Source organism: Petaurus breviceps, unplaced genomic scaffold (assembly GCF_028583685.1).
Source record: "Petaurus breviceps papuanus isolate PSGF00001 unplaced genomic scaffold, PetGlider_PUasm1.0 209, whole genome shotgun sequence".
Lineage (NCBI taxonomy): Eukaryota > Metazoa > Chordata > Mammalia > Diprotodontia > Petauridae > Petaurus > Petaurus breviceps.
In genome coordinates this window covers 965732-993679 of record NW_027185854.1, presented here as the reverse complement: position 1 = coordinate 993679, position 27948 = coordinate 965732, and the positions used below count along the sequence as shown (strand labels likewise).

The following is a 27948-nucleotide window of genomic DNA, read 5'->3' as shown; positions in this document are numbered from 1 at the left end:
GCGCACGCCCGGCTGGAATTCGGCGAGGTCGGCGGCGAGGCGGGAAGAGGCCGCGCAGGCGCGTTTCGCCCACCGGCTTGCTGAGGACAGCTTGGAACGGGGCGGGAGGGAATCCCGGAACCCGGCGGGGGAACTTGCACGGCTTCTGATCGTTAGTTTGGGGTGAGTCTGGTGGAGGCGCGGGGGGACCCTGGAGAAGGGAGGAATTAAGTAAGGAGGTGACAGCCACCTCCCCGCCCGTCCCCTTTTCCTTCTGTTCTCCCGCCTCAGTCAGCCATCCTCGATCCTCGGGCGGGAAAGCGACGCGCTTGCGCACTGGAGGGCGGCCCTCCCCGCTTGCTGGCGCCATGGCTGTCTGCGCATGCGCGAGCGCGTGCGCGCCGGGGAGCCCGGACTGGCGGTTCATTCATTCCCATCGCTCTCCCTATTCCCTTCGGACCCGGCCCTGTGGCCCTGCGGCCGAACCCGTAGGCCCCTCCCTGACCCTTCACCAGGGTCTTCAGAAGTTACAGAACTCAGGACCTTGCTCCTTATTACCTTGGGCAGGCCTTGGGCAAGACGCGTCCTCACTTCGGGCCTCAGTTTCCTCATCTGTAAAATGAGGTGGTTGGGCCAGATGACCCCTAAGGTCCCCTCCAGCCCTTCACCAGCCACGACCCCCGCCTTGTTCCCTGCCCGTCCTAACTGGGAGGACTGAAACTCCCCGTGTGACCTTGGGACAGTCTTCCTCTCTCCCAGCCTCAGTTTCCCCATCTGTAAAACTGAGGAGATCGGGCCGGAGGGCGCCCGATCCCGGACAGCCGACCTTTGTTCCCTTTGCACGCGCGCACACACGCACGGAGTCACGGAGCTGGAGGCCCCCTACAAGTCACCCCGCCTCCCTTCGCCCCCAGGTGCCGACGCCCCGCTTCTGTCCTGCGCGAGCAGAGCCGGAGAGGACCCCGCTTCCGGGAGCGCCTCGGTCCGGCCCTGCCATGGAGGCGTCCGCGGGGGCGCAGCCTGACAGGCAGGACCAGCCACACCAGGACGGTCCCTTCCGAAGATGCAGCCAGAGCCACCGGCCTCCGGGTAAGCGCCACGTGCGGGCCGGAGGGCCCGGGGGGGGGCGGGGGGGGGGGGGGGGGGGGGGGGGGGGGGGAGGGGGGGCCGGCCCGGAGCCCAGGCAGGCCTGCCCCCTTGGAGGAGGCCTCGGGAGCGGGGCCGGCCGGGCCGGGGGGAGGCCGGCCTTGGCCGCAGGTCACGCTCCGTCCTGCTGCCAAGAGCCCGGTTCGAGCCGGCGGCCCGGCGGCCGCGGGTCCAGGGACGGGAAGCCGATCCTCCCGCAGCCGCCGGGATCGCCGGTAGCGCTGAGCCCCGCCCTGTGATTAGCGGTATTGAAGGTCTGCTATTGACAGCGAAACCTTCTTGTGTAGAACCCCAGGCTTCCAGGTCTGCGGCCTAGAGCCGGTTCATGCTCATGGAAAGGAGCTGCAGGCACAGCTGTGGTGCCGACACCCAGAGGCTCTGACCTGCCCCGCCTTACCTCCGTCCCACCTTGTTCTCCCAATGGGTTGTTCTTCGGACTTGCCTTCAGGCCCCGCCGGATCTCTGCCCCTCCCCCCATCGCATAAGCTGGTTAACAGGTTATATAAGGTCTTCTATGCTTTTTCTTAGGTTGTTTTCCATCATTCCTGTACACCAGCCTAGGGCTTGCCCTTGCCTTTGTTGCAATGGCTTTTTGACAAATCTAGCTGCCTGGATCCATCTGGCACACAGCGGCTAATTTAGTGTTTCCAAAACTACACTTTCAGGTTAACTTTCTCCATTCAAAGAGGGTTATCCCTTATTCTTGCCTGGAAAACTCTCTAGGCTAGTCACAGTTGATTGTGATCTAATACATCCATCAAAACTGAGTTTAAGGCTGAAACCATTCTAGTCCACGGTGGTCTTATCCTTTTAATTTTTTTAAATTATGAACTTGTTAAATATCCCAAAAAAGCATTTTTACATACATAGCAGAACACAGATTATATGTGAAACTGAATTTTCACTTCACACCACTTTTTTTTTAAAAAGTATATACTAATTCCATACATTACTTTCAAAACTGCCTGCTTGTCTGTGCTTTCTGAATTTCTTTGTGTTAGGTTAGTACAGTGGATAGTGCTTGGCTTGGAGTCAGGAAGACCTCAGATACTACTAGGTGGGTGATCTGGACAAGTCACTTAACCTGTATCTGCCTCACTTTCCTCATCTGTAAAATGGGGCTTATAATTAACACCTACTCTGTCATGGTTGTTGTGAGGACCAAATGAAATAATAAATGTAAAACAGGTAGCCCAGTGTCTAACACATAGTAAGCACTATGTAAAAGTTAGCTACTGTTATTGTTATTAGTATTATGGAATATTAATTTCTCTGCCAGCTCTTTCATGATCCTGGCTATAGTTCCTTGGTACTTAAATGGCTTCTTTCCAGATGTTTACAATAATTTTTTCTTTGACATGGAACTCTGTCTGGCACATTTCTGGAACTTTTCCTTTTGGTGTTCCTTTCAGGAGGACATTGGTGGATTCTGCTCTCACTTTGCCCCCTGCTTCTAATAGATGTGGGAGATTTTCATATGATTTCTTGAAATGTAGTGTCTAGGCTTTTTTTAGTCATGTTTTTCAAGGAGTTCATTGATTCTCAAATTATCTTTCCTTGACCTGTTTTCCAGATCAGTTGTTTTTGATATCAGATATCTGCCATTTTCTTCTATTTTTTTGTGTGTTTTGATATTTTTTTCTATCTCCTGGAGTCAGTGATTAGTGGGAAACCTGTTACTTGGATAAGATTTACCATTTTCTCTTCTAAGGTATTTATTCTGCTTCCATATCTTTCCTCCAACACATATTTCATTTTTTAAATCCCTTGCTTTATTTCTTCTGATTGTTCTTGTAATCTTTGTGGAAAGATCACTTTTTCATTTGAATCACTGCTTGTAGTTGTGAATGAAGTTACTTGTTAATCCTTTTTGGAGATCTCTAGATTTATAACAATTACTTTTTTGATTGGTGTTTTCTTTGATTCACCCACCTCTCCAGCTTGACCAAGCTCCAGCCAGCCCCTCCTTTGCTTTTGGTGGGTGTGGCTGACCCTGCTTGGTCTCTCTCTGTACTCATTTCCACTTCTGGAGTATGTCCACCTGGATCATTGAGGTTCAGAGCATTGAATCTTTCAGGCCATTTAAGGTATCTCAGACTACCTTAGAACACTGGGGACCTGGGAGCTGCCCACTGCTCTGGTCACTGCTGTTCCTCCAGCTTTTAAAATTCCCATCCTGGGGGTTTCTGATCTGTCAGGGACTTCCTTGGGAGGCTCTTCTGGTCTTGCCCCCAGAGAATACAGACCACCGCCATCCTCCGGGAGCTAACAGTTTAACAAGATCTGAGAGTGATCATGAAACTCTGTATTGTCCTGGTCACTCTCCCCTGGACTCCTTCCGGTTTCTCAGTGTCTCCAACACGTGGTAGTCAGCATGGAGCCTAGTCACCTAGGTGAGCCTGCCCAGGGCCAAGTGGAGTTAGCTGGGGCACCACGAAGCTTTTCTGCTATTAGATTTTTGCGTGCTGGATTCCCCTGGTGGTATTGGGAGCTTGTCATGTCCTTCTCAGACTGAGGGCTGTCTATAGTCATGCCTCCCACCTTGTATTAGTAGGTCAATAAGAATTGATTAAGTGCTTGCTGAGTGCCATCTTTGGGCTGAGTGCTAGGAAGACAAAGAAAGGCAAACAAACAAGCCCAGCCCCTTCTCTCAAGTAGCTTAGCATCTAATGTGACATTGTGGTTGTTAGAGTCAGTTCCCACTGGTGCCCTGCTAGCTGTGCGACCTCAGGCAGGGGGCTTCACTTGTCAGTGCCCCCAGCCTCTCTGGAGGACTCAGAGTTGCTGATCTGCAGTGGTAGGAGGGATTTCTTTAGGGGATCAGCTAGTCCCTAGTCCATGAAATTACAGGGCTTTGATCCAGTGACACGGCCTTCTAGCTGTTCCTCCAGCCTCATGCTTAGAGCAGTGTTTTCTTCAAGGCCTGGCTGAAATCCAATCTCCTGCAGGAAGCATTTCCACCATCCTATTAATTCTAGGGTCTTCCCTCTTTTAATTAGTTCCTACTTTTCCTGTGTGCTTAGTTTGTTTATATATATGTGTGTTTGGTCTTTGCTTCTTCCAGCTCCTTGAGAGACTGGCTTTTGCCTCTGTATCCCCAGTGCTTAGCATAGTACTTGGTACATAGTAGGTGCTTAAACAAATGTTTATTGATAACTCACTGACATCTGCCAATTTTTTTTTACTACCCTTGACGTAGTTTATCTGGGCCCAGGGATTTAAACTCAAGGACAGCTAGTGCTCTCAGTTTCCTCTTAATTGTATTTATTCTGTCCTTTGGGGTCTCAAGATCATTATTCTTCACAGAGAAAACAGGCAGAACAAGAGACGAGCAGCCTTACCTTCTATCTCCAGCTTTTAGCTTCATTCTGTCTGCTCCAAATAGCAGCTTTATCCATTATAGAAGAAGCTAAAATGCTAAAATTAAAGCTAAGAAGCTAAAAGAAGCTAAAGAATGCTAAAATTAGAAAGAATTAGCTAAAATTAAATTTAAATAAAATTTAAAAAAATAAAAAAGAAGCTAAAGAATGCTAAAATTAGAAAGAAGCTTAGCTAAAATTAGAAAGAATTAGCTAAAATTAAATTTAAATAAAATTAAAATAAAATTTAGCTAAAATTAGCTAAAATTAGAAAGAAGCTTAGCTAAAATTAGCTAAGAAGCTAAAATGCTAAAATTAGAAGAAGCTAAAATGCTTCTTCTGATCCCTAACGTAGCTTTAAAAAACAAACTAATACCTTTGTTAACGTTAGCATTCTTTGTTAAACTCAACTCTTTCTGGGCTTTAAGTACTATTGACAACATGTATAGGACACTTCTAGGCTTTTATGTTCATCCTCTGTTTTCTTGCTTCCATCTTTGTGTCTTTTAAAAAGTGATATTGGCCATTGAGTTCTGCATCTGTCTGCGTTGGTCTTTTTGGATAAACCCACCTTTTCCCATTCGTGGTGATTGTCTCCAGCATTGCACTCTTGCTCCCTTCCTGCCCCCCCAGGCTGGCTTGCCCTGTGGCATTGTGGGGCTTGGCCTCCTAGTTACCCTTCCTCTGAGCCCTTTGGGAACTGCGAGTGCACGCCAGACTTCTCCTAGCTTCCCTCTCACCAGTCCTAACGGAAGAGAGCTCCTTGGTTTCCAGGGCTTCTGTTATTTTTACTTTGACCCAAAGTTCTTCCTTATTGATCAGAATCAAGTCCAGAACCAGTACCCATGGTGGTTTTTCTGCCTTTTGAAAGATGAAATAATTGTTCAGGCAGTCCAAAAAAAATAGCAGCTTCTCTGTTTTTGACACACTCAGTCAGCTGGCCTTTATTAAATGCTTGTTATGTGCTAGGCACTGGAGAAAAATTAGCTAACATGTATATAATGCTTTCATGTACTTTTTGCAAAGTACAAATATCATCTTATTTGGTCCTCACAGCAACCCTGGGAGATAGGTGCTGTTATTTCCCCCATTTTACAGATGAGGAAACTGAGGCAGACAGCCTTGCCCAGGGTCTCTCAGCTAGTAAGTGTCTGAGGCAGTGTTTGAACCCAGGTTTCCCTGACTCCAGGTTCAGCCCTTGAAGTTCATGCTGGTATTGTCCTGGCTTTGTGCCATACTGAGGTTAGGGTATACCCTAAACTTCCTTTCTGCTTATTCTCAGTCCAGGTAGGCCAGAGTATTTAATTATTCATCCATTTCTGCTTCTATTTAGTTTCTTTCCACTGTGCTTTCCCCTCGGATTCCTAGGTTTTCTCCCGTGAATATATCTTTTTAATGCACAACGCTACTAAGTTCCCCTCCCTGTTCCCACCTTCTTTTTAAATGAAAAAGCTGGCCTTATAGAAGGTTATCATGGGTCCCATCCCATCCAGACTTAGGGATACTTCTTTGGCGGATTCTCTGCCTTGCATGAGGAACTCTAGAAACTTTGCCTCTTAAAGTGATATTAATTACTAGGCCGTTTATCTGGATGTCTCCTTCACCCATATCCCATTCTACCTTGTAGTCTCCTTATTTATTTAGCTATTGTCTTCTCCCTGTTAGATTAAAAGAATTCCTCTGGCCTGAGAACTGTATTTTTTCCTTCTGGGCACAATGCCTTGAACACAATAAGTACTTGATATATTTTGTTGGATTGAATTCTACCAGTTGTAATGCCGCATGTCAGTGCTTGTGGAAGATTTTTTCCTTCAGTTATTTCCTACTTAGGACCTGAGTTTATTGTTTCTAGAACCACATAAAATGGCAGAATCCACCTTTCAGTTCCAGGCTGAATGTTAGTAACACAGGGAATGTTCACATATTAGAGATGAGCACATAAGTCCCTTTGGCTTTGTGATCCTTAAAGGCCACCGTTTGTTTGTTAGTATTGCCTGGACTTTGGCTCCATTCTCCATGCTATATCCTCTCGTCTGTTCCTGCACCCACCTTTGGCTACTCTACCAGCATATTAGAATTCTATAAAATTGTGCCTGGAGAATGGTCAGAGTGTTTCAAATGAATGATGCACGTCCTTGCTACCGTTTTCCCAAACTCCAAACTATCATGACAGCTTTAAAAGCTTTCTAATTCCTGGGCCAAATATTATAATGGCAGGTCTAAAAATGTTGGGGGCAGCTAGGTGGTGGAGTGGACAGCACATCAGGCTGGGAGTCAGGAAGACCTGAGTTCAAATCGACTCTGAGACACTTGACATCTACTAGTTTCGTGACCCTGGGCAAGTCACCCTGGTTGCCTGAAAAAAAAAATGTCTTCCTATGACAGTCTTTCTTTACTCCTGCTAAGGATTTTCATTATATCGTAATTGGTATAAAGGCCTTAAATTCCTTTAAGACCATCTTGGCAGTTCTTACAATGCACATTGCTTGGGAAATTTTTCAAGCTCCTGCTGAGCACTAGTAGTACTCATCAAAGGTACCATCGGGGGCACCCTAGATGGGAACGGTTTTCTGAATCTGCAAGAGCTCGTACATTTCAGGGAAAGAAGCTCAGTTTTCCAAGAATGTATCATGTCCTTGTCACGCCATCTAGTGATAAGAACACAAAATGTCCTTGGTTATTTGCTGACCTGAGTTCTTTTGTGCCGGACCCAAAGTAATGGTGGTGTGATTATGTTTAGCTGATCAAAAAGTAATTGAGATTGAAGTTGTGTAATTCTAAAACTGTAAATTTTGTATGAAAATTCTACAGCCTGCGTAAGTTACATTTGGGTAAACATAAATTTATATAATTTCCTGTCAGTTTCGTAAACTGTTGTTGTTTGTATATCTAAGCACTTGGGTTTTATGATTCATTTCACCGGCTTCTTTAACTTCAGGAAATATGTAGTAAATCTACTTTGGTTAATTGAGTGTGACTATAAATGCTTTCAAATGTTTATTTCCTCAACAGGGGTTGAAAAAGATATTGAGAAACTATATGAAGCAGTACCACAGCTTGGTAATGTGTTTAAGATTGAGGATAAAATTGGAGAAGGTAAATCTGGGACTAATTTTGAATTTAAAAAAATGATTCCTATATTTTTTCAGATGTGTATGTTTCTGGTACCCATTATTTCTTATTGAAGATATTCCCTTTAATATTCCTTTTTAAATGTTAAGAAAATTAAGTTATATTATTAACTTTGACATAGTAACAGGTTTTGTCACTTAGTTGAATTTTTACTTTAAAGAGTTTTTATTAGCTTACTTTTAAGTTGGAATGAAACACATTAAATACATGAAACTGAATTATGTGTATCCTTTCAGTGTTCCCTTCCAGTACATTAATGAGCACTCTATTAAGTCAAAATACACAAATCTGTTTAATATATGCAAATGTCATAGAATTTTTAAAACATTTTTGTCATATTAACATAAAACCTAAAATGATGTAACAAAGGAAATCGAGTTTGTATAGTAACAATAGCATAATGTTAGTAATTATTTAAAGAGATGCTGTGTGTAACCTTGAGCAAGTTACTTAACCCCAATTGCTTAGGGGCGGCCAGGTGGCTCATTGAGTAAGAGCACCGGCCCCAGAGTCGGGATGACCTGGGATCGATCCAGGCTCTGATACTTAGCACCACACCCAGAAATAACTGGCCATGTAACCTTGAGCAAGTTACTTAACCTCGATTGCTTAAAAAAAAAATAAAGAGATGCTGGATGAATCAGGAAACCTATTTACAGGGGAAAGGGAGTGGGCCATGAATCAGTCTGGAAAGCAGATTTGAAAAGGGTTAAGAAAGTAAAAAGTGTGTTAGTGAATGAATGGGTGAAGAATAAATACTTAGAGCATGAGGTGAAGGTGGCAGGACTATGAGATTAGAAAATGAGAACATGATATCTGTAATTAGTTTCTAAATATTAGGGTAGAGAATTCTGTTTAAAAGATTAGATTTTTTTTTTTTTTTTTGCTTTTGGGAGGGCAATTGGGGTCGAGTGACTTGCCCAAGGTCACATGGCTAGTTTTTGTGTTAAGTGTCTGAGGCTGGATTTGAACTTGGGTCCTCCTGACTCCAGGGCCAGTGCTCTATTCACTGTGCCACCTAGCCGTCCAAAAGACTAGATTTTTAAATATCATTCTTAATTTTGCCATCAAACCCGTGTGGTTGTCTTTAGGAAAAAAAACTAAAACATCCCAATTTATCAAACCATTAGAATGAAATATTGGTGTTAACCTTGGAAATATTGATATAAACCTAGTTGTATAGATTTGCAGAGGTTTATGGGAACTTATAGCACACTCCAAAGCAGTCTAGGGGAAGGAAGAACTTATTCAGAATGGAAATATGCCATATTTTACTTTTCATTATGTTTACTGTAATCTGTTGATAGGCTCATTACTGATAAAACCAACTTTAAAAACGGATGGTTTGTTATAATTTTGTGTACTTAAAATATCTTTTGCAATTTAGCATTTTAGTAGGGTTTTGTTATGCTTGCAAAAACCAGATACTAAAGATTTTTTAATACCTTTCGCAGGTACTTTCAGCTCTGTTTACTTGGCCACTGCACAGTTAAAAATGGGACCTGAGGAGAAAATTGCTCTGAAACACTTAATTCCTACAAGCCATCCTATAAGAATTGCTGCTGAACTCCAGTGTCTTACTGTGGCTGGGTGGGTAATTTAGAATCTCCTTGGGTTACATTAACTGCAGTTTAGAAAAGATCTTTGAGGAGGCTACAACAAGGATGAATGACCAGGAGCCTGGTTATGAATTGCATGATACCCTCTAAGACCCTGCACCCTTGGATCTCATCTCTTGGTGTCGAGGTTGGCAACTTGCACACAGTCACTGTTGCTTTTTGCAGTGATAGATCTCAGTTCTAGGCTGTTCAAAGAGGGTTAAACATGACCTTAATGGTCACTGACCTTATTTTCCTAAAGCAAGAATTAATAAATCAGTTATTTTAAAATGGTGAAATCGTAACTGTGAATTCTTATTTATTTCTAGCAGATCACCTTGCCTTTACTTTTGCCATAGGAAGTGGGCTGTCTGCTACATCTTTCTCTTCACTTGACTGCATAGTTCAAGTCCTCTCTCCTTCCTTTCCTGGTATCTTTTACTCTCTCCCCTTACACTTTCAGACGAGTACAGATCTTCCCATCTTAAAACAGTATTTATTTGATCCTGATATCCACCTTCTTAATACCCTGTTTCTTAAATTAGTGACTTAAATCCTCTGTCTCTGTTTCTTCATTACACTTCTTCTGTGTCCTGGCTTTCATCCTTGCCACTGTACTGACCCTCTTCCCAAAAGTCACATGCAGAGCAGCTTTCTGGCCAAGTCCTTTTTCCAGCTGTCATTCTCTGTGGTACCTCTGCTTCATTTGACATTGTTAGTCACCTTATCTTCCTGTGGCTTCAGTGGTGCTGGGTCTTGGATTTCTCCTTTCTCCTGCCAGTCTTGTTTTGATTGCTCTTCTTTTTCCTGCCTCTTAATGAAAGATATCCATCAAGATGTGGTCCTGTTCCCTTTATGTTCTCTCCCATAGACAACCTATTCTCATAACTTAAATATTAAAACTCTGTGTGGATCTGTGTCTTCAGCCCTGGCCTCTCACCCAAACTCTCCTAGCTGTGCAGTGTATGTTTCCATGGGATGTCCTTATAACACTAAACTCACCATATCTGACCCTGAATTACAAATCGGTATCCTTCCATTCACAACACTGTTCCCCAGCTCATCCAGGATAAAGCAGGAGAAGTCATCTTTGAGCCTCCTTTCTACTTTCTATATTTGATTTATGAATGAGCTCCTGGCTCTTCCTCCCTCCTAAGCTCAGCTTTCTTTTCATTTCCACTGCATTCCCAGACCTCTTCACTTTATCCCCAAATTCCTTTCTAACTGGCCTTCCTGTCCCCAATGTTTTTGCTCTCCAATTCATTGCATGTCTATTAGCCCCAAATTAATGCTGCTAGAGGGTGCTTTCACTCGGGTATTCCCTGACTAGAAAACATTCCTTGACCCTCCATCATCCATAGGATAAAAGTGTACATTCTTCAGCCTGGCATTCAGCTCTGTCTACATTCTGATCCCAGTCGGTGTTTCTAACCTTCAGTCCTGCTGTTCTTCTGTGCTGAACGTTTGACTCAGTATCTTCACTGTCTTTTCCTCCCGTCCCTCCAAACCTCTGCCCTTTAAAAAAAACCTTCTCCCTCTGCATCTCTTCGGCTCATCCTTTACAGCCTGCTTCCAGTTCCCTCCTCTCGGAAACCTTTCTTCTGAGGACTTCAGAGCCTGGGTAGTGCGGCCTCTCCCTGAACAGGATCCTCGTCCACCGCATCCTCGACAGATTGTCATCCAACCTCTGTTGGGAGGCCGTTGTTGAGATAGCGATCCCAGGCAGCCTTGGGCCACTTTTGCATAGTTTTAATTATTAGCATGTTTTCTCTTCTGTTGAGCCTCAGTCTACCTCTCTGCAGCTTGTACCTGTTGCTACTAGTTCTGTCCTTTGGGACCAGGCAGAACCTGTTCTTTAACTGCTTGAAGGCAGCTGTCAGCTGCTGGTGCAGAGAAACCTCTGCGATTACCTTCTGTCTCTTCCATAAATATCTTGTAGGAGCCTGGTTGTTTGCATATTGTCTCTCCGGTTAGACTGTGAGCTCCCTGAGGGCAGAGACAGTTTCTGCCTTGCTTTGTATCCCAGCTGGATAGCACGGTGTCTGGCACATCGTAGGCACTTGACTTGCTCTAGTCCCTTCCGCTTTCATTATCTGTTCCAGCTCTTTAACTGACCTTTACATTAGGCCTCCTTGCTACATCCTACTTGTCCCCTTCCGGGTGGCGTTCCAGCTTGCCAGGACAAAGCCAGGATTCACGTACTCCCTCCACCAGCGTGGATATCAGCCCCTCTGTAGTGCAGCAGCAGCCGCCTTAGCGGAGTGAGCCTGGAATCCCTCACCTGATAGACAACATGCTAGACAAATATCTAGTTGGGTCCGCAGACAGCAGGCGCCTTCTGTCACTGGGTCGAGCCTCGGAGCCTTTTTGGTTTGATAGGACTTCTCAGAGCTGGTGCGCCACCCAGGCCACCTTCATGTGAAAATGAGGGATCTGAATAGTGCTTTCAAACCAGATGTGCCTCAGAGCACATACAACACCCCAGATGTATTGGGGCAGTTTCTGGCCTTAATTGAATTAGCTTCTCCGGTTGTGACTTCCCCTATTTCCTGTCTTTCCTTTCCCTCCTTCACGCTCACATTCTGGCTTCATTTCTGTTACTCTCCTGAAGCTGATGTACTCAGAGTCCCCAGGTATAGTCTAATTCATCTCCACGGATCCCTCTGCCTTGACTATGTCTTCTCCAGGTAGCTCTCCTCCCTCCCCCCGCCACCGGGTGGGAAGTTCTCAGAGATTGGAGTTCTCTGAGATTGGTGCTTCTTTCCTTGTCCCCAGTGTGTCTGTCACATTACTGTGAACATGATAAACAAATGAACCTTGAGAATTTAGGCTTTAAAATACTACACTTGAGAGTCTTTTAAATACAAGTATTTGGATTTTATAATTTCTTTTCAATACCTATGTTAGCTTGTAGCTTTCATAGTTTTTTCCAAAAGAAAAAAATTTGTTTTTATGTATTATGGTTTACTGTGAGAGGCTTTGGGGTATAGAGAACCGTCCTTCAGAGAGGAAGACCTGTGGGGCCCTGGGCAAGTCACATCACCTCCTGGTTCCTTGAGTAACTTCCTGAGCCTCAAAGCTCCTCGAAAAGAATGCCCTCTGGAGGGGGCATTTCCTCATTGGGGAAAGCACCAAGCTGGGCCCTGTGATTTCCTATAAGCTGCTAATTCAGAGTAGGAATTGGAGAACTGAAGTGAAGAAGAAAGCAAAGTGGGGAGAATTGAAGTAAAGAGTAGGTGACTTGTTAAGAATAACATGGGGGTGGCCAGGTGGCTCAGCGAGTAAGAGCACCGGCTCCAGTGTCAGGATGACCTGGGGATCAAATCCGGGCTCGGATACTTAGCACCACACCCAGAAATAACTGGCCATGTAACCTTGAGCAAGTTACTTAACCCCAATTGCTTTAAAAAAAAAAAAGAATAACATGGACATGTCACCTTGGTTGTAGTTCCATTAAATCCCAACCTTGGCCACATCTTTATTGATAAAGGTTGAATGTCAGCTAATCTTGCATTGCCTAATGCATTGTGCTTCTTATTTCACATTAGTCTTTAAATATAATTTATGCTTTAAAAAATTCCATTTCTAAACATCCAACAAGGTTGTACAGCATTCTGATTTTTCTTTTTTTTTTTTTTCCTCTAGGGGGCAAGATAATGTCATGGGAGTTAAGTATTGCTTTAGAAAAAACGATCATGTGGTTATTGCAATGCCGTATCTGGAACATGAATCCTTTTTGGTGAGTCTTAGGGTTCCTTATGTTTAAACAATTTGTTTTTTAATTGGAGAATAATCATTTATTTATTTTTATTTCTTAAAACATGTGTTTCAGGAAATTTTGAATTCTCTTTCCTTTCAAGAAGTTCGAGAATATATGTTTAATCTTTTTAAAGCTTTGAGACGCATTCATCAATTTGGGATTGTCCATCGAGATGTCAAGCCCAGCAACTTCTTATACAATAGGCGCCTTAAAAAGTGAGTGTGTAAAGTGAATAGATAAAGTCCAGGTGTTGGCAAGATGTCCCATGTGGGCTCTGACTTTCTAGGTAAAGGTCTGTAGCAGCAATGGAGACATACTGCTTTTGAAAATGCATGTTGAAAACTTAGTGAGAAAACAAAGTTTTCACAGTGAAACAGTCTGTGTCTATAAAAGGAATTATCCATTATACTCAAAGCAATAAAAAACAATTTAAGAAGAAACAGCTCCAGTGTTCAAAACTGGATTTAATGGTAAATAATTCATTATTAGATTGGTGAGAGTTTTCAACTTGGGGCTTATTTTTTGTTTATTTTATTGATGCTGACTTTGGCTGGGTAAGAGTATGTTACAGGCTGCACATGTTTCTGTGTGCTGATAAATGATGTGATTATCATAACACATTGTTTATGACAGCAAGGCTAGAACATTTCTCGTTTGTGATTTTTGCACACATCTGACTTGCTTTTTGCCATTCTACTTTCTTTAAATCAGAATCAGATTCAGCTTTTTGTGTAGTATTAGACTACATATTTTTAAAGCTTTTAATGTGGAAAGTTCCTAGTATGACAGCAAGCTAGAAACCTTATGATTCTGCTGCTATCATCAGAAAACCAAGAATCAGACCTCTAGGTAGAATTCACCCCTTTTATGCTTTCACTCTTGGCTTTAGAATTGAGAAAGGCAGACGAAGAGCGTGCTTCTGGAGCCCCTCTGAGCGAAGGTCTCTGTCATGGCTTATGATAGAATTCTTAAGTGATATTGCTAAGGAAAACTTCTTCCCCCTTTTCAGGAAAGGAAATATGACCAGGTATTGATTACTTGATAGTGGCTTGATTCTTTACAGATGTGGTTAGATAAACATAGAATAGGTCATATTACTGCTGACACTTCTGTTGTTTGAGCTGCTGCAAAGCTAACCTGTGTGCCCAATTCTGTTTCGTAGGTATGCCTTAGTAGACTTTGGCTTGGCCCAAGGAACCCGTGATACAAAAGTAGATCTACTCAAACTGGTCCAGTCGGAAGCCCAACAGGAAAGTTGTTCACAAAATAAAGCTCCCATAGTCAAGGCAAACAAGGTTTCAGTGAGTGTCCCAGCACCAAAAGCGCTATCTCAGTCATCCACTCAAACAGCTGTTAAAAGGCCCTACTCACACGCACAAATTCAGACTAAACAAGGAAAAGATGGCAAGGTTCTACCCCTTTTTTTGTTTGTTTTTGATAACTTTGTACTGTTTTTAAAGTGTATTTTTTTTTCATCCAACAGGGGGGGATATAACACTGAAACAATACTTGGTGATTATTTTACATTTGGTATGTGTCTTCAGCTGACAGCATTTTGATAAGATTTGTAGTGAATTATTTTTGTTATTTTATGACATTTGAGATTTAGCTCCCAGGTTTATAAGCCACATTCTGGTCACGTGTATTATAGTACGAAGTCACATGTTTTCTGTATGAAACAAAATGTTTGATTTTTTTTCCCACTTGTCGTAAAAAACATTGGTAAGGATTCTTTTAAAGAAGAAACAGTATTTGCAGCAAATGCAGAAAAGAACGTTTCTCTAGTGTCTATCTCCATTTTAGCTTCACAGCAAAGGCTCACATCCATGCAAAGGATTTTAGGCCTTCTTTGGGTCCACTAGGGGGCTGGGGGCTTCTTTGTCAGGGGTTAATGGCTCTGTCCAGACTATTCTCTTCTTTCACAGAAGTATTTTGGTGCCTCAAAATGACTTGCTTGCAGCTGTTTTTGTTTGTCCCTTAACTCTTTCAAAACTATAGCAGAGGAAAGCTGGCAGAAAGTATTACAGATATAATCCTTATTGTCCTTGTTTTTGTTGGTATTGTAGGAGGGATCTGTAGGCCTTTCTGTCCAGCGCTCTGTTTTGGGAGAAAGAAATTTCAATATACAAAGCTCCATTTCACATGAGAGCCCTGCCGTGAAAGTAAGTAATGCCGATCAATGAGTTACACACACCAACAGTTTAGGGACTTAGACCTGGTGTTAGTCATTGTGAAAAAAGCTAGAATTTTGTTGTGCCCCAGAGATGGCTGCTTTGGATCTCTGGCCCAGACTGCCAGGTCTCCAGATTTATTTTGCATTTTACTCATGAAGTGATTCAGATGGTTTGGTATCTAGCTGTTGCTACAGTTAAAGTGAAGCTGCTTTCTTCATAGACCATGTTTACATTTGGCACTAAGTAAATAGTCATTGGTTAATTGATAGTACATTTTTTCTGGTTATATTTTCAAGTGGTCTACTTGAAATTTGGTAACAGAGCAGGGAAAATAGCATTTTAAAAATGTAAAAGATTATGGTTGTAAATATTAAATTTTCAAAAATTGGCCCAAGCTCCTGGTTCGAGATATTAACATTAGTAATATCTGTAAGCTAGTAACCCATTCTCTTTGTGCAGTCTGTGGTTCTGAAATGGAGCTAGACACGAGAATATTCCCTTTCCTATTCCCCTCTATCAGAGTTACAAAGGCCTCCAAGAAAATGAGAGTGGCCCTTTGCTCATGTAACCTAATGTGATAGTTCAAAGTATGACTTAAATAATGTGTCATCATCAAAAATGGATTTTATGAAACTGAAAGACTTAAAATCTTTTATCAGACCAGAGTGGGCTGCATTGTAATCTGTAGTCATAACCTGGTATTCACATTGTGACTTTAGAAGTTATATTTTGGCACCAGTACTTTTGATATAATACTTAGAAACATCCAAAACTAGACAACAATGTAACTTTAAAGTGTTTCTTTACAGCTCATAAAGCAACCTAAACCGATGGATGTCACATCTAGAAAGTTAACAACAAAAAAGAAAGTTGTTTCTACGAAAACTGTGACCAGTAACCTAGCGAGGAAAACTGCTAGCACTTGCCCAGCTAACCTGACCTGTGACTGTTACGCAACAGATCAAGTTTGCAGTGTTTGCCTTTCAAGGTAACGTGGTTGAAGAGTGTTGTAAAAAATCCCTGCTTGGGCATCTGGCAGGTTAGAGATTGTCTGCAGCAGCTTGGTGGGCAGCATAGTAAGGAACATAGAGGACACAGTACTGAGGTCTCAGTGCTGCCCCTGTGCTGCCCCAGGAGCGGAGCGATTCCTTGCAAGACAAACAAATGATGACCGTTTTCATATGGTGTTCATTTCACATGCATATGCTATTAGGAAAACATTTTTTGCTGTTATATGCAAATAGTTTGAAAGGAGAATATGGCTTTTTTGGAACCATAGAAATTCACAGTTGACTTGCTGACATAATGATTTTCTGCCTTCCTCTTTCATGTCCCTTCCCCTCACACAGAATAACTAAAACCAGGTGATGCTGCTCTGAAAAGCTGGGCCCTTCTGTGAACCTGGGAGGATGGAGTTATTTGGAGATAAATTGTCATCTAGTCTTTAACAACTCCAGAATTCCTAGTAGAAAAGTGGGACAGGATAAGATTTTCATGAAGTAGAGGAATATTGTACAATTGAAGTCCAAAATGATAAGTCCTTAAGAAAGCGTGAGGTGAGCGAGAGCACTTTAAGCTTTTAGGCTTTAAAGCTTTGAGCACTTTAAGGAGGACGAAGGAAAGTCTTGTGCAGAAGATGACATTGGAATAGCCAGAGATGGCAAAGGAAAGTGGGCCAGGCATGGGGAAATTCCCCGGAGCGCATTCACAAGGGCAGAAAACTGGACAAAATTGGGAAGTAACCAGCACGTACTGGAACAAGAAAGAGTAGTGTGAAATAAGACTGGGAATATGATATAGTATTTGCTGATATTACCAGGTGAAGGAAAGCCAAGGTAATAATCTGATTTCTCCGATAGGTTGATAGACGTGGAAGAATCACATTAAATTTGAATCCCAGCTCAGTTGTATCTTGGAGCAGGTCACTTACTCTTTAGGCCTCAGTTTCCCCATCTGTAAAATGAGGGCTTGGGACTGAATGTTTCCTCAGGTTCTTACATCAGTGGTCTCAAACTCAAATAGAAAGGAGTCCCTCTGCTGCACATCGACTTAGAAAACCACAAATTAGCATCATCCGTGTTATGTTGTGTTTTCACTTCTTTTGTTAAACATGTCCCTGTTACATTGGAATCTGGTGGGGGCCGGTGTGATGCCTCTGATTTAAAGCTCCAGACCAGTGATAACTGCCCTGCACAAGATTGCTTTCTGTTGGAGAGGAGAGATGCACCATGTGCATGCATTTTTCAAAGTATGTAATTGGTAATTGAACAGTTATAGTGCAGTGAACTTGGAATGGAGCAAAATGAGGGGAGATGCTCCTGAGGAGGGGGCACCTGAGCTTAACCAAGGAGGAGCAGGATTCGAGAGGAAGGCTTCCAGGTGGGGGGCATCTGGTCGAGTGCTTTGGAGGCAGAAGATGAACGGTGGGGGTGGGGAAGATCCGGGAGGCCATTTTGGCTACATCGCAGATTTTGTGAAGGGTGATAAGGTGAAGTAAGTTTGGAAAAGAGACTGGAGCTAGATTGTGGAAGGCCCTAAGGACCAGACTTAAATTGGAGAGGTTAGCTGAGGAGGATTCAGGAAGAAGATGAGCTTCTGATGTTGACAGGGTATCTGGGGGAATGTTCAGCGTGATTGGAGTTTGGGAGATACACTTGCACTAGATCTATGGGGATGGGAGTCCAGCTGCACAGGGATGATAATTAAACCCATGAATGCTGATGAGATCACCAAGTGAGAAAGTGTTGACAGTTTCAGGTTGTGAAATTCCCTGGGCTCTGTGCTCACAGCTCATGCTGGGGCTGAGTGATCTATTTCCAGCCCTTCTGATTAGCACTGGTCATTTTCATGAGAACAGATCCATCCCAGAAGGGGCATACTGACGTCTGCAAATTAGCAGAAGCCAGTAGTTAGCCTAATGCCCACTGCAGTTCTCTCCCAATACACACAAACGCAGCCGGACACTCAAGTTCCTTAAATTTTAATGTAACATTAAACCCAACAAAATTGGAACGAGTTGCCTTGAGAAGTAGCGAGTTCCTTTTAGTCGACATGCATTTCTTCAGGGCTCGCCCGCCCATGTGCCGGATGCAGGTGACTTTCCAAGAGGCTTTGCAGTGTAGGCTGGACAGCTGTTTATTAGGGGTAATAGAGGCCATTCCCTTTCTGAGGTTCATTCCATTTCTGTTTTCTCAAGAATTAAAAGAGAATAGGATCAAGACACTTGAGTAGGAGGTTACTAAGGAACTGCATGGAAAAGGGCCTGAAAGCCCAGTCCGAAGGGTGAGAGAACCAGGAGAGAGTTCTGTGAGAGGCCAAAGGAAGAGGTTTCCAGGAAGGGGGTGATCAGCAGTGTTACAAACTACTGATGGCCACAGGGGAGGAAGACTGAGAATGACCACGGGATTCACAGCTTTGGAGATGGCAGGTGCCTCTGGGGGTGGGGCAGGTGTGGGTTAGCTGGGTTCAGTGCTCAGGGCACATCCAGGTGGAGATGGACAGCAGGGAGTTAGCTAGAGCCCAGCAGGTAGAGTGTAGCAGACTAGACTGAGTGGGGTGTTATCTTGGTTATCTTTGACTCCCTCCTCTCTTCTCTCACTGGGAGCTTCTCAATTCTTTCCTCTCTCTTTTACCTGCCATGACCCTCATGCAGGCCCTTATTCCTTCTCTTTGGACTTTCATGGTATTTTCCTAACTATTTGCCTCTCACAATTATTGTTAAGTTAGGAAATCCTAAACTTGAAAATGCCATATAAATGTAAGTTAGTATTAACAGCAGCAGTCATAATAACTGAATTCCTACTCTCCAGTCTTGTCTCTTTCCATTTCCTCTTGTATACTTGGTTATTTCAGTGGATTGACATAAATAGTACTCCCTCTGGTGAAGATTGCAGCCCATCCAAGTGTGTCCATCTTGTGTGGCCTCTTAATCTTATTCTCCTATAAATCCACCATAAATGAGAGCTTTGATACCAGTTTTCCTGTGTTAGTCCTCTATTGTGATTTGTTGTCATGTGCTCAGACTTACAAACTTTCTGAAGTACCCTTTTAATTATGTTACTCCCTTGGTTTCACATTGCCTAAGAAAAAATTCATACTCTGTATTATCTGACCCCAGCCTACCTTTTTCTGTGTTCTGACTAAATTAGTTTACTCACCACTACGCAAACACACCTTCAGTTTTCTGACCTGTGAGTTATTAACCCATAATGGTAGCAGTAATTTGCAGGCCGTTGGACACCCAGAATGTTCTTGTCCATTTTCATTTCTGCCTCTCAGTCCTGTCTATCCTTTAAGACTGAGCTCAAGTGTTTCATCTTTTATTTAGATCAGACTAATCAGAAGTGATTTCACATATTTTTGAACTCTAAAGCACCTCGTATGTCTTTTATGACATACATATGTGGAAGGAACATTGGGCTCTCACAATTTCCTTCTCTGTAAAATGATTTGATAACATCTAAGGTTCTTCTCATCTCTAAGATTCTGTGGGTTCTTATCTTGTATCTAGGAAGTGACCATAAAAGTGAACATGTCCTCCTTGCCTAGTAGATTATAAATTGCTTGGGGAGCCTTTGTCTGCACTACCCTGCTTGTAGCAGGCTCATACTGCCATGGCTCTGTGATCTCATCTGTGTGGGTATTTGCTCCAACAGTGCTGACTGCAGCCCATTCCTGCTTCCTTATCATCTGTGACTTTTGTCATGTGCTCCAGTGGGAGGTCTGTCCAATGTGCTGAAGGCTTTTGGTCTCTTCCTGACATCCTGAGGGTAGTGGTAAGGGAAGCAGATGTGGACTAGTCACTAGTTATCCTAACTTTCCAGCCTTTCTGCTCCCTTGTATAAGTGCTGCATTGCTGGCTCTCCTCTGAATGTGACATTTCCTCTCTGACCTTCACCCCATCCCGGGATTGTTTTGTCTTTTCCTCTTCACCTCTCAGAATTCTTGGCTTCTTTTAATCTTCAACAACAATACTCCTCTATGGGGTATTCCTTCTCTCTCTACCACTTAGTAGAGATTTTCCCCACTTTACATTGCTTTTTGTTATTCTTATTTGTAGATGTTATATTTCCATAGTTAGAAGGTAAGCTTTCTGAGAGCAGAGACTGTTTTATTGTTGGTTTTGGGTCCCTAGCATCCGGGAGAGTGCCTTACAGGCATCTAAGCAGTATTTATTAAATTGAACTGTAACTGGATCTTTTCTTTCACTTATTTGAGGACTATGAAAACAATCCATTTCAGTTTTCCTCAACACATTTATTGACAACCTATACTGCTGTTGTATTTCTGTATTCTTTTCATTGTATATTTTGTTTTTGCCACAAATAGCAAAGTTCTCTACCGTTCTTGAAATGGAAACCAAAGCAAGAATGGATAATTTAAATCTGTAATGACAGAATATCATTTGAATTTTACAGGAAACAAAGTGGATTAATTTGAGCTTCATTTCTTCTTGTTTTTTCTACCCATTTTCTAGTAGAATAATAAAACAGGTGAGCAGGAAGCTAGCAGCAGGGGAAAGAGAAACAAGAGGCCTGAAGAGTGCACATATTGAATGATAAGGAATTAATTACTTTGCTTTAGTTAAAAATCAGTATAAGTTATACCACAAGAAATCAAATGTTTCATTTTGCAATTTTCAGCAAATACTGTTAGATATTCAGCAAGTATTTTTTAGTTGTTCACTATGTACTGGGCAGAAGGAAGAGATACAGTGTTAATTATGGGATAACTTCTACTCCCATGGAACTTATCATGTACCCAAGAAAGAGAAAAAATATTCACAAATCATGAAACCGGTTATAGATACACAATTCTAAAATACAAATTAGAAATATCATAGAATTTTAGAGCACGTCAGTGAGGGATTGGTTGGCCAGCTAATTCTTTATGGACTACATAGGGCTTGGGCTGGAATTCCTTCAATTTGTTTCCTTAAGTAGACTAACATTTCCTCTAGCTTTCTTACTTACCCTGTTGAATGAGACCGTTTGTTCACTGATTGTGCCTTAGTCACGTTGACTTAGTTTGCGTCAAATCAAAAATAATAAGTTTGGGGTGTTCACCTTAATTAATGAGCTTTTAAACATTTCATAACCAGAGTTAGTTTTTCCTCCCAGATTGAAGAGTATTTGTGTTCTGCCTGCTTTGAGTATCTGAGATGCTTCTAAAAAGAGAACGAAATCTTAGAAAACAGATTGTACAGTAATAGAAGACTTACCTTTACAATAATAGGTGGGAATTGAGACTGCAAGAATCTTAATTTGGAAGTGTCTTTTTCTCTTTTCTCAGGCGGCAGCAAGTTGCCCCCAGAGCTGGTACACCAGGATTCAGAGCACCAGAGGTCTTGACCAAGTGTCCTAATCAAACTACAGGTGCGTAATGTTGTAAATCAAACACCTGTTCACCACATTTGTTACTGTCTAGCTGGGTTCTTTTTTTATGTATTTACTAGAATTATTTTGTGATTTAGGATTTTGACCCCTTTTGCTTTTCATTAAGTTACATAAGTAATTAGTTCTGTTAAATAAATTATCTCTGAAGAAAAGATATTGTGTACTTAATAACAATTTTTTTCATCATTGTATAGAATTCATGAAATATATTGTTGACAAATTGATTGCAGTGAAAAGAACAGTTGGCCCTCACATTAAAAGTTAATACGTTTGTATCCAGAATTCAGAACAAGTGAAATTTTGGTTTAGAGACTATTCAGGGGGCAGCTAGATGGCACAGTGAATAGAGCAGTGACCCTGGAGTCAGGAGGACCTGAGTTCAAATCCAACCGAAGACACTTAACATTAGCCATGTGACCTTGGGCAAGTCACTCAACCCAATTGCCCTGCCTTCCCCCCCTCCAAACAGGAAAAAAAAAGACTTCAGGTTTTCTTCTGATTGGTAGTTTTGAAAAATATGCAGGTTTGACTGGTTCATTTTGTTGTTGGTGTAGTTTTAAAAATATACTGTGTAATAGAAGGTTCTGTGTGGGGTTTAGAAGAAATAGTGCAGTTTTCTCCAATATTTTCTACACTATTTACTTTGTTTTTGATTCCCTTCTAAGATTCCAGGGTAGACATTTAGATGGTAACCCCTGCTAAGAAAGAGTATTGTCCTTTACCATAGAAAAATAGCTGTGAATAAATGAATGGCTCTCATTCCTGTATTGTTTTAGGATTTAGAAAACACTCCGTATGTTGATTTTGCAAGTCAGGTTGTTCAGAATAACCCCCATTTTTTTGGATAAAGAACATAAGGGAGTTGACCAAGGACACAATCAGTGGCATTGGAACTGAACCTCCGATGCCAGTCTTTTTTTGGCTTCCATATGCACAAGTGGGTCAGCTCAGTGACATCCAATGAGATTCTGCAATTACAGATTTACAGGCCCCTTTGAGAGGGCCTGGAGTTCAGCCTTGGCTGAGACACAGAGCGTTTGGTGACTTGTCCAGGGTCACACAGCTTGGAAGGCTCTGAGGCAGGATTTGAACCTGCTAAATCATGATGCCTCCAAACAAGTAATATAGAAATTAAGGTTTGAAAAGCTCTTTGTTGTACATTAGTTTCTTTGATCCTGCTCACTCACAGCCCACCCTGCATTGCATTTTAAGCCAGTTACTCAAAAGAAACTTGTGTCCGGTGCATTTTGCAGGCTGCTGTGATGGTGATGCTTGCTCTGTGCCAGTCACTGTGTTAATAAGCACTTTACAGATATCTCTCTCACTTGATCCTCACAACCCTAGAAGGGAGCTGCTGCTTTTACCACATTTTATAGGTGCGCAAACTAAGACAAACAGGGTTAAGTGACTTAAGAGTCACCGTTAGCAAGTGTCTGGGGCTGGATTTGAACTCAGATCTTCCCGACTCTGGGCCTTGTACTCTTATCTGCTGTACCACGTGGCTGCCCCAAAGACCCAACATTTTGCAAATAACAAAGACAAAATGACCTGGTTGGAGAAACACTGAAAATATTTATTCTTTAAGGCTTCGCTAACTGAATCCTAAAGAGAGAGCCAAATACTTGGAAAATATGGAGCTGTTTGGGTTCCTTTTTAGTCCAGGGCCCCAAACTGAAGTCTAGATTAAAAAGCAGACCTGCATTTGATTGCACTGGCTGTGAGGGGCAGTGCTGTCCAAGGGAAGGGCATCTGGCTCTGAAGTTTGATGGTCCAAATTCCAATCTCCCCACTGTCACTTGCTGCATGACCCTTAGGGAAGTCAAGAGGGTCAGTCTCTGGCTGGCCTCAATGGCCTCTAAGGATCTTCTCAGCTCTGGGTCTGTGAATTATGAGGGCAGAAACTATTTTCAATTAAACACAGGGTTATTTGGGTAATGGTAGTTTAATATATTAGAGCGTACACTAGAAATTTGTAAGAAATTCATGGAACATAAACCAGAAAGATTAAGATCAAACATAATCACTCCTTTTACAACACATTTTAGCCATCTTGAAAATACACTATTTTTTATAACAGAAACAACATTCTTCCTGCTATTAAAAAAGACACAAAACCCCACATTGTTAATAACAGTGTCTCCTGGTGATAACTATCTGGTCGTGAATCTTTTTTGGAATACCATGGTCTGCTGAGCATCAACCTGGTGGGTGCCATTGTGAAAACAATATAGAGACGGCATTTTTCTGGGGAGTGCATCTCTGCCCTAGTGGCTGTTTGTTTTATACAATTTAGGTGTTCTCCAGGTTATACAACTTGATCTATTCAAGTCCCCCTCGATCGCCTTCAGATTTCTGCTAATCATTTTTTAATGGAATATTGATTGTATTTTAACTAAGTGTCTTTGTATTTTAAGCTGAGGATACAGATGACAAAATCATGGCGTGATTTTAAGTTTCTTTTTGGTTTGTAGCAATTGACATGTGGTCTGCAGGTGTCATATTCCTCTCTTTGCTTAGTGGGCGATATCCATTTTACAAAGCAAGTGATGATTTGACTGCTTTGGCTCAGATTATGGCAGTTCGTGGATCCAGGGAAACTATCCAGGCTGCTGAGACTTTTGGTAAGCAGATTTAAGTTATCTGATAATAAATTAGTACATGATTCTTTAAAACCTAGCATATGCCATGTTCTTGAAAATGTTTTGATATACCCAATTTTAGGTAATTTTAGGTAAAATCTTAGTTTCCACAAGTTGAAAATAAAATGAAGAGCCATGAAACTGCAACCTCCAAGATTCCATTATCTTTGAAAAGGTACAGCCACTGTTTTTCTAAGGCCGATCATTTATGAAGTAAATGGAGAATGCGTGTATTTTGTTCAACAAACATAAAATATAGAAATTTGCACTACAGTTATGAGCAGACTTTTAGTCCAATAGAAATATTTTTGGAAATATCCTGTACTGTATAAGGTAACTTGCACATAGTATTCTACACTTAAATGTGGCTTATTTGTATTTTGGGAGTCAGCATCCCAAAACTGAACTTCTTAGTATTCTGGTGCAAACAGGACTTAGCAGGCCTTCAAATGAATGTTTATCATTTTGTTTGGGTTGGATAAAATAAGCCTCCTGATTGTTCTCCTAGATCTTCTGTTTGAAATTATTTTTCAGTTCAGCCAATGTAAGACCACCAGTCACGGAATAACTCTAGGATATGGGAGAGCCTGTCCAGAGCAAAGTGTGGGTAGCATGCTTTTACTATCAAAGTGACAGCGCTGACCTGTCAGCATGGCATGATGACATTCTTTTTATCCATCAGACTTCAGTTTTACTTAGGGATGAGAACAGAAGCCCCTTCCTTCATTGTTTTTAAGAGATCATTGATGACTGATGAGAATATGATGAAATGATTCCTAAGCCAGGGTTCCTATAGATCTATGAGAGTTCTCTGGTGCCAGGTGGGTACGAGGCAGGTAGCCCTTTAGTCTACACAGCCAGATTTAAAGCAAAGAGATTTTCGGAAGTCATTGGTCTTAATAAAGCCTTCTCACTATTGTAGCCCAGGAGTCCTAGGCCTTCAGCACATTCTACATCTGATACTATGTAGATGAACTTGGACAAGTTGCTGTTTTCTTGGGCTTTGGTTTTTTCATCTGTAAAATGAGGGAGTTGTACTAAATGTCCTCTGAGGTCCTTCCAGCTCTAAAGCTCTAATAATTCTATGACCTTGTCTTCTACTTCCTTATAATAATAATTAGACATTTATATAGTTCTTTTAGACTTATGTACATTATCTCATTTGATCCCCACAACCACCCTGTAAAGTATTTACTACAGACATCATCTCCATTTTATAGATGAAGAAGCAAAGACCCTGAGAGTAAACACTTGCCCATGGTTACACAATTAATAGGTGTCAGGCATGATTCAAGCCCACACTGAACACCTCCTGCCCCCTGAAGAGAGAACTCAACCTTATTACAATGCACTTCTTTAAACTTCATTCAGTATTTGTTTCCTTTGTAAACGTCCTGAATAGTGCTACATACATGGGCTTTCCTTGGGGGAAACGGTCCTGGCATATCCAAATAATTAGAGACAATTTTCTCTTTTAGGCAAATCAGTATTATGCAGCAAAGAAATCCCCGCGCAGAATCTCAGAACCCTCTGTGAGAGGCTTCGGGGCACTCCCAGTTTGGATGTTGAAAAGCAAGATGACCATGCTCATGAATCTACTCTGTCATTGAGAACTGACCAGAAACTGAAGCTGCCTCTCCACATGGAGCATCCAGGGAGCTCACTTCATGAAGATAGCAGGGGTGTCTCAGAAACTCCCATGAATGAGCATCAGGCCAGTTTGAAAGGCTGGGATCGAGTCCCTGATGAAGCTTATGACCTGCTTGATAAACTCTTAGATCTAAATCCAGCGACAAGAATCACTGCCCAGGAAGCACTGGTCCATCCTTTCTTCAAAGAGATGAGTTTGTGATCACCACACTTAGTTTGGCATTTATTTGGTTGTTGTCTAATGGGAAATAAGTTCATTGTCATTCCCTGAAGCTTTTGATTAGACACCAGACCCTAGTAGGTAATGGGGGAAAATTTGGTCTCATAACAAGTATAATGTTTTCCATATCGTCTTTATGCCATTTATCAGAAAACTGCTAGAACTTAAATATCCCTGAAGTGATTGTGGATGGTTCCATGGACTGGTCACATGACTTGTCTGGTCAGATCCACTGGAGTAGAGATAGAAGTGGTTCCTCCAACACCCAGGTCACAGGAACACAAGCATTTAATTGGTTCGCAAGTTAACTTTTCATTTGAAAGACTGAGCTGAAATTGGCCTGTGAAGCTTCTTTATTCGTGGTCACCTTTCATGGAAATTAAAGTCAGTAAGAAGAAAATTTTAATTTGGTAAGATATCAATTTTAAATTGTCATAATTTTTCTGTTTTGTGGAAGTGTTTCATGGCAATTGCCATCTTTTTCTTGAGAATGTTTTTTCTTACTCTATGCCCAAGATTACACATTCTTTTTGGTGTGTATATGGTACTTGTCACCAGGACCTCAGGGTATGTTATTCATTAGTGATGGACGGAAGTAGATGTAGGTCCAAAACTGGTGATCACAGATGAAGAGGTGAAGTGAGTTAACTCAGAATGGCAAGTGGGAGGACCATGGGACCACAATGAAAACCTTTGAGTTTCATCGTTTTTTCTTCTGATGGTAGCCAAAGGCCTCAGACATCTACGTTTTCATTATCCTGCTTCTGACATATGGTGGCTCCAGTGGCATATGACCTAGGAAAAGGTGAAGAGAAACGCTGACGTGGCCCCGGTGGGAAGGGCAGAAGGGACCCCATATCTGTGCACATTTTTTTTTTTAAGCAATCGGGGTTAAGTAACTTGCTCAAGGTTACATGGCCAGTTATTTCTCGGTGTGGTGCTAAGTGTCTGAGCCTGGATTTGATCCCCAGGCCATCCCGACATTGGGGGCCGGTGCTCTTACTTGCTGAGCCACCTGGCTGCCCCAGCACATTTTGTTTATGTTCCAGTGTGGATGATTCCACACCGAGTTACGAGATAGGGATGCTGCTGGAGCTTAGGAATCCACAGGATTTACCCACTTGCTAGTTACCTTGTATTTGTTTCATTATGAGACCTCCACGAGAAAGAAGGAAACCTTCCTTGTTTGAACAAGGAAATGACTATCTTACTCACAGCTTAGGGGATGTGTCTCGTTCCCAAATGGATGACTAAGCTCTGGGGGTTGTTTACAGAAACTACCACCTTATTGGTCTTAACGTCTTCTCATGCGGTAATTCTTTGAGAAAAAAAAACCACCTTTGAATGTGAAATTATATATTTGTATGTCTATTTAATAAAGAGTTACTTTTAGTATTTTTATAATGCTGCTGGACTATTTATTGGAAGTGAAGGGTACTTGCCCCTGCTGCCTTTTTCCTGTGAGCCTCCCTTTAGTCAGGCAGCAGGTTGCAGTGATGAGGATTTCGTTCATTTCTTCACTCACGTTTTTGAGGCATTTTTCAGAAGCAGGAGGTTGCTCTTTTTCAAGGGCACAGAAGATTCAGACTTGAAGCAAGGCCTGTCCCTAAAATAAAACCCACAGACTCAATAAATAGCTGTTGAATGAATAAAAAAGCTACACGTTTGTTAAATTGAGCTTTTTGTTATTTTGAGCACTCCAAAAATATCTGGGATTAATTTGATGGGGGGAGAGGGGACGGGGAATAGAAAGTAAAATTGGCTGAAATACACTTGATGGTTCGTGAAATGCAAATTAAATACAGGAGATTTTCCAAAGCACAGAATAGGAAAGATGCGTTGGACCTTAGGGATGTTTACTGCAGAACAAGGTAAGGGACAACAAAGAGTTAAAGA

The 27948-nt window shown here is 42.0% G+C and overlaps 1 protein-coding gene across 6 annotated transcripts; it reads left to right on the top strand.

Moving 5' to 3' along the window:
• On the top strand, nucleotides 1-27456 carry LOC138165481 (cell division cycle 7-related protein kinase-like). Of its 6 annotated transcripts, none has more exons than XM_069093850.1 (12): nucleotides 1-162; nucleotides 894-1068; nucleotides 7497-7580; nucleotides 9071-9206; nucleotides 12860-12953; nucleotides 13047-13189; nucleotides 14137-14226; nucleotides 15043-15136; nucleotides 15958-16136; nucleotides 21440-21522; nucleotides 24015-24164; nucleotides 25661-27456. In XM_069093850.1, exons 2-12 carry the CDS (start codon nucleotides 975-977, stop codon nucleotides 26032-26034), a joined length of 1521 nt encoding a protein of 506 aa, XP_068949951.1. In that variant the 5' UTR covers nucleotides 1-162; nucleotides 894-974; the 3' UTR covers nucleotides 26035-27456. The 6 variants fall into 6 exon arrangements, with proteins under 6 accessions (XP_068949951.1, XP_068949947.1, XP_068949948.1 ...); XM_069093846.1 differs by having other exon boundaries at nucleotides 14137-14383; nucleotides 15041-15136; XM_069093849.1 differs by having other exon boundaries at nucleotides 2-162; nucleotides 14137-14275; nucleotides 15041-15136.
• The last annotated feature ends 492 nt before the right edge of the window (nucleotides 27457-27948 follow it).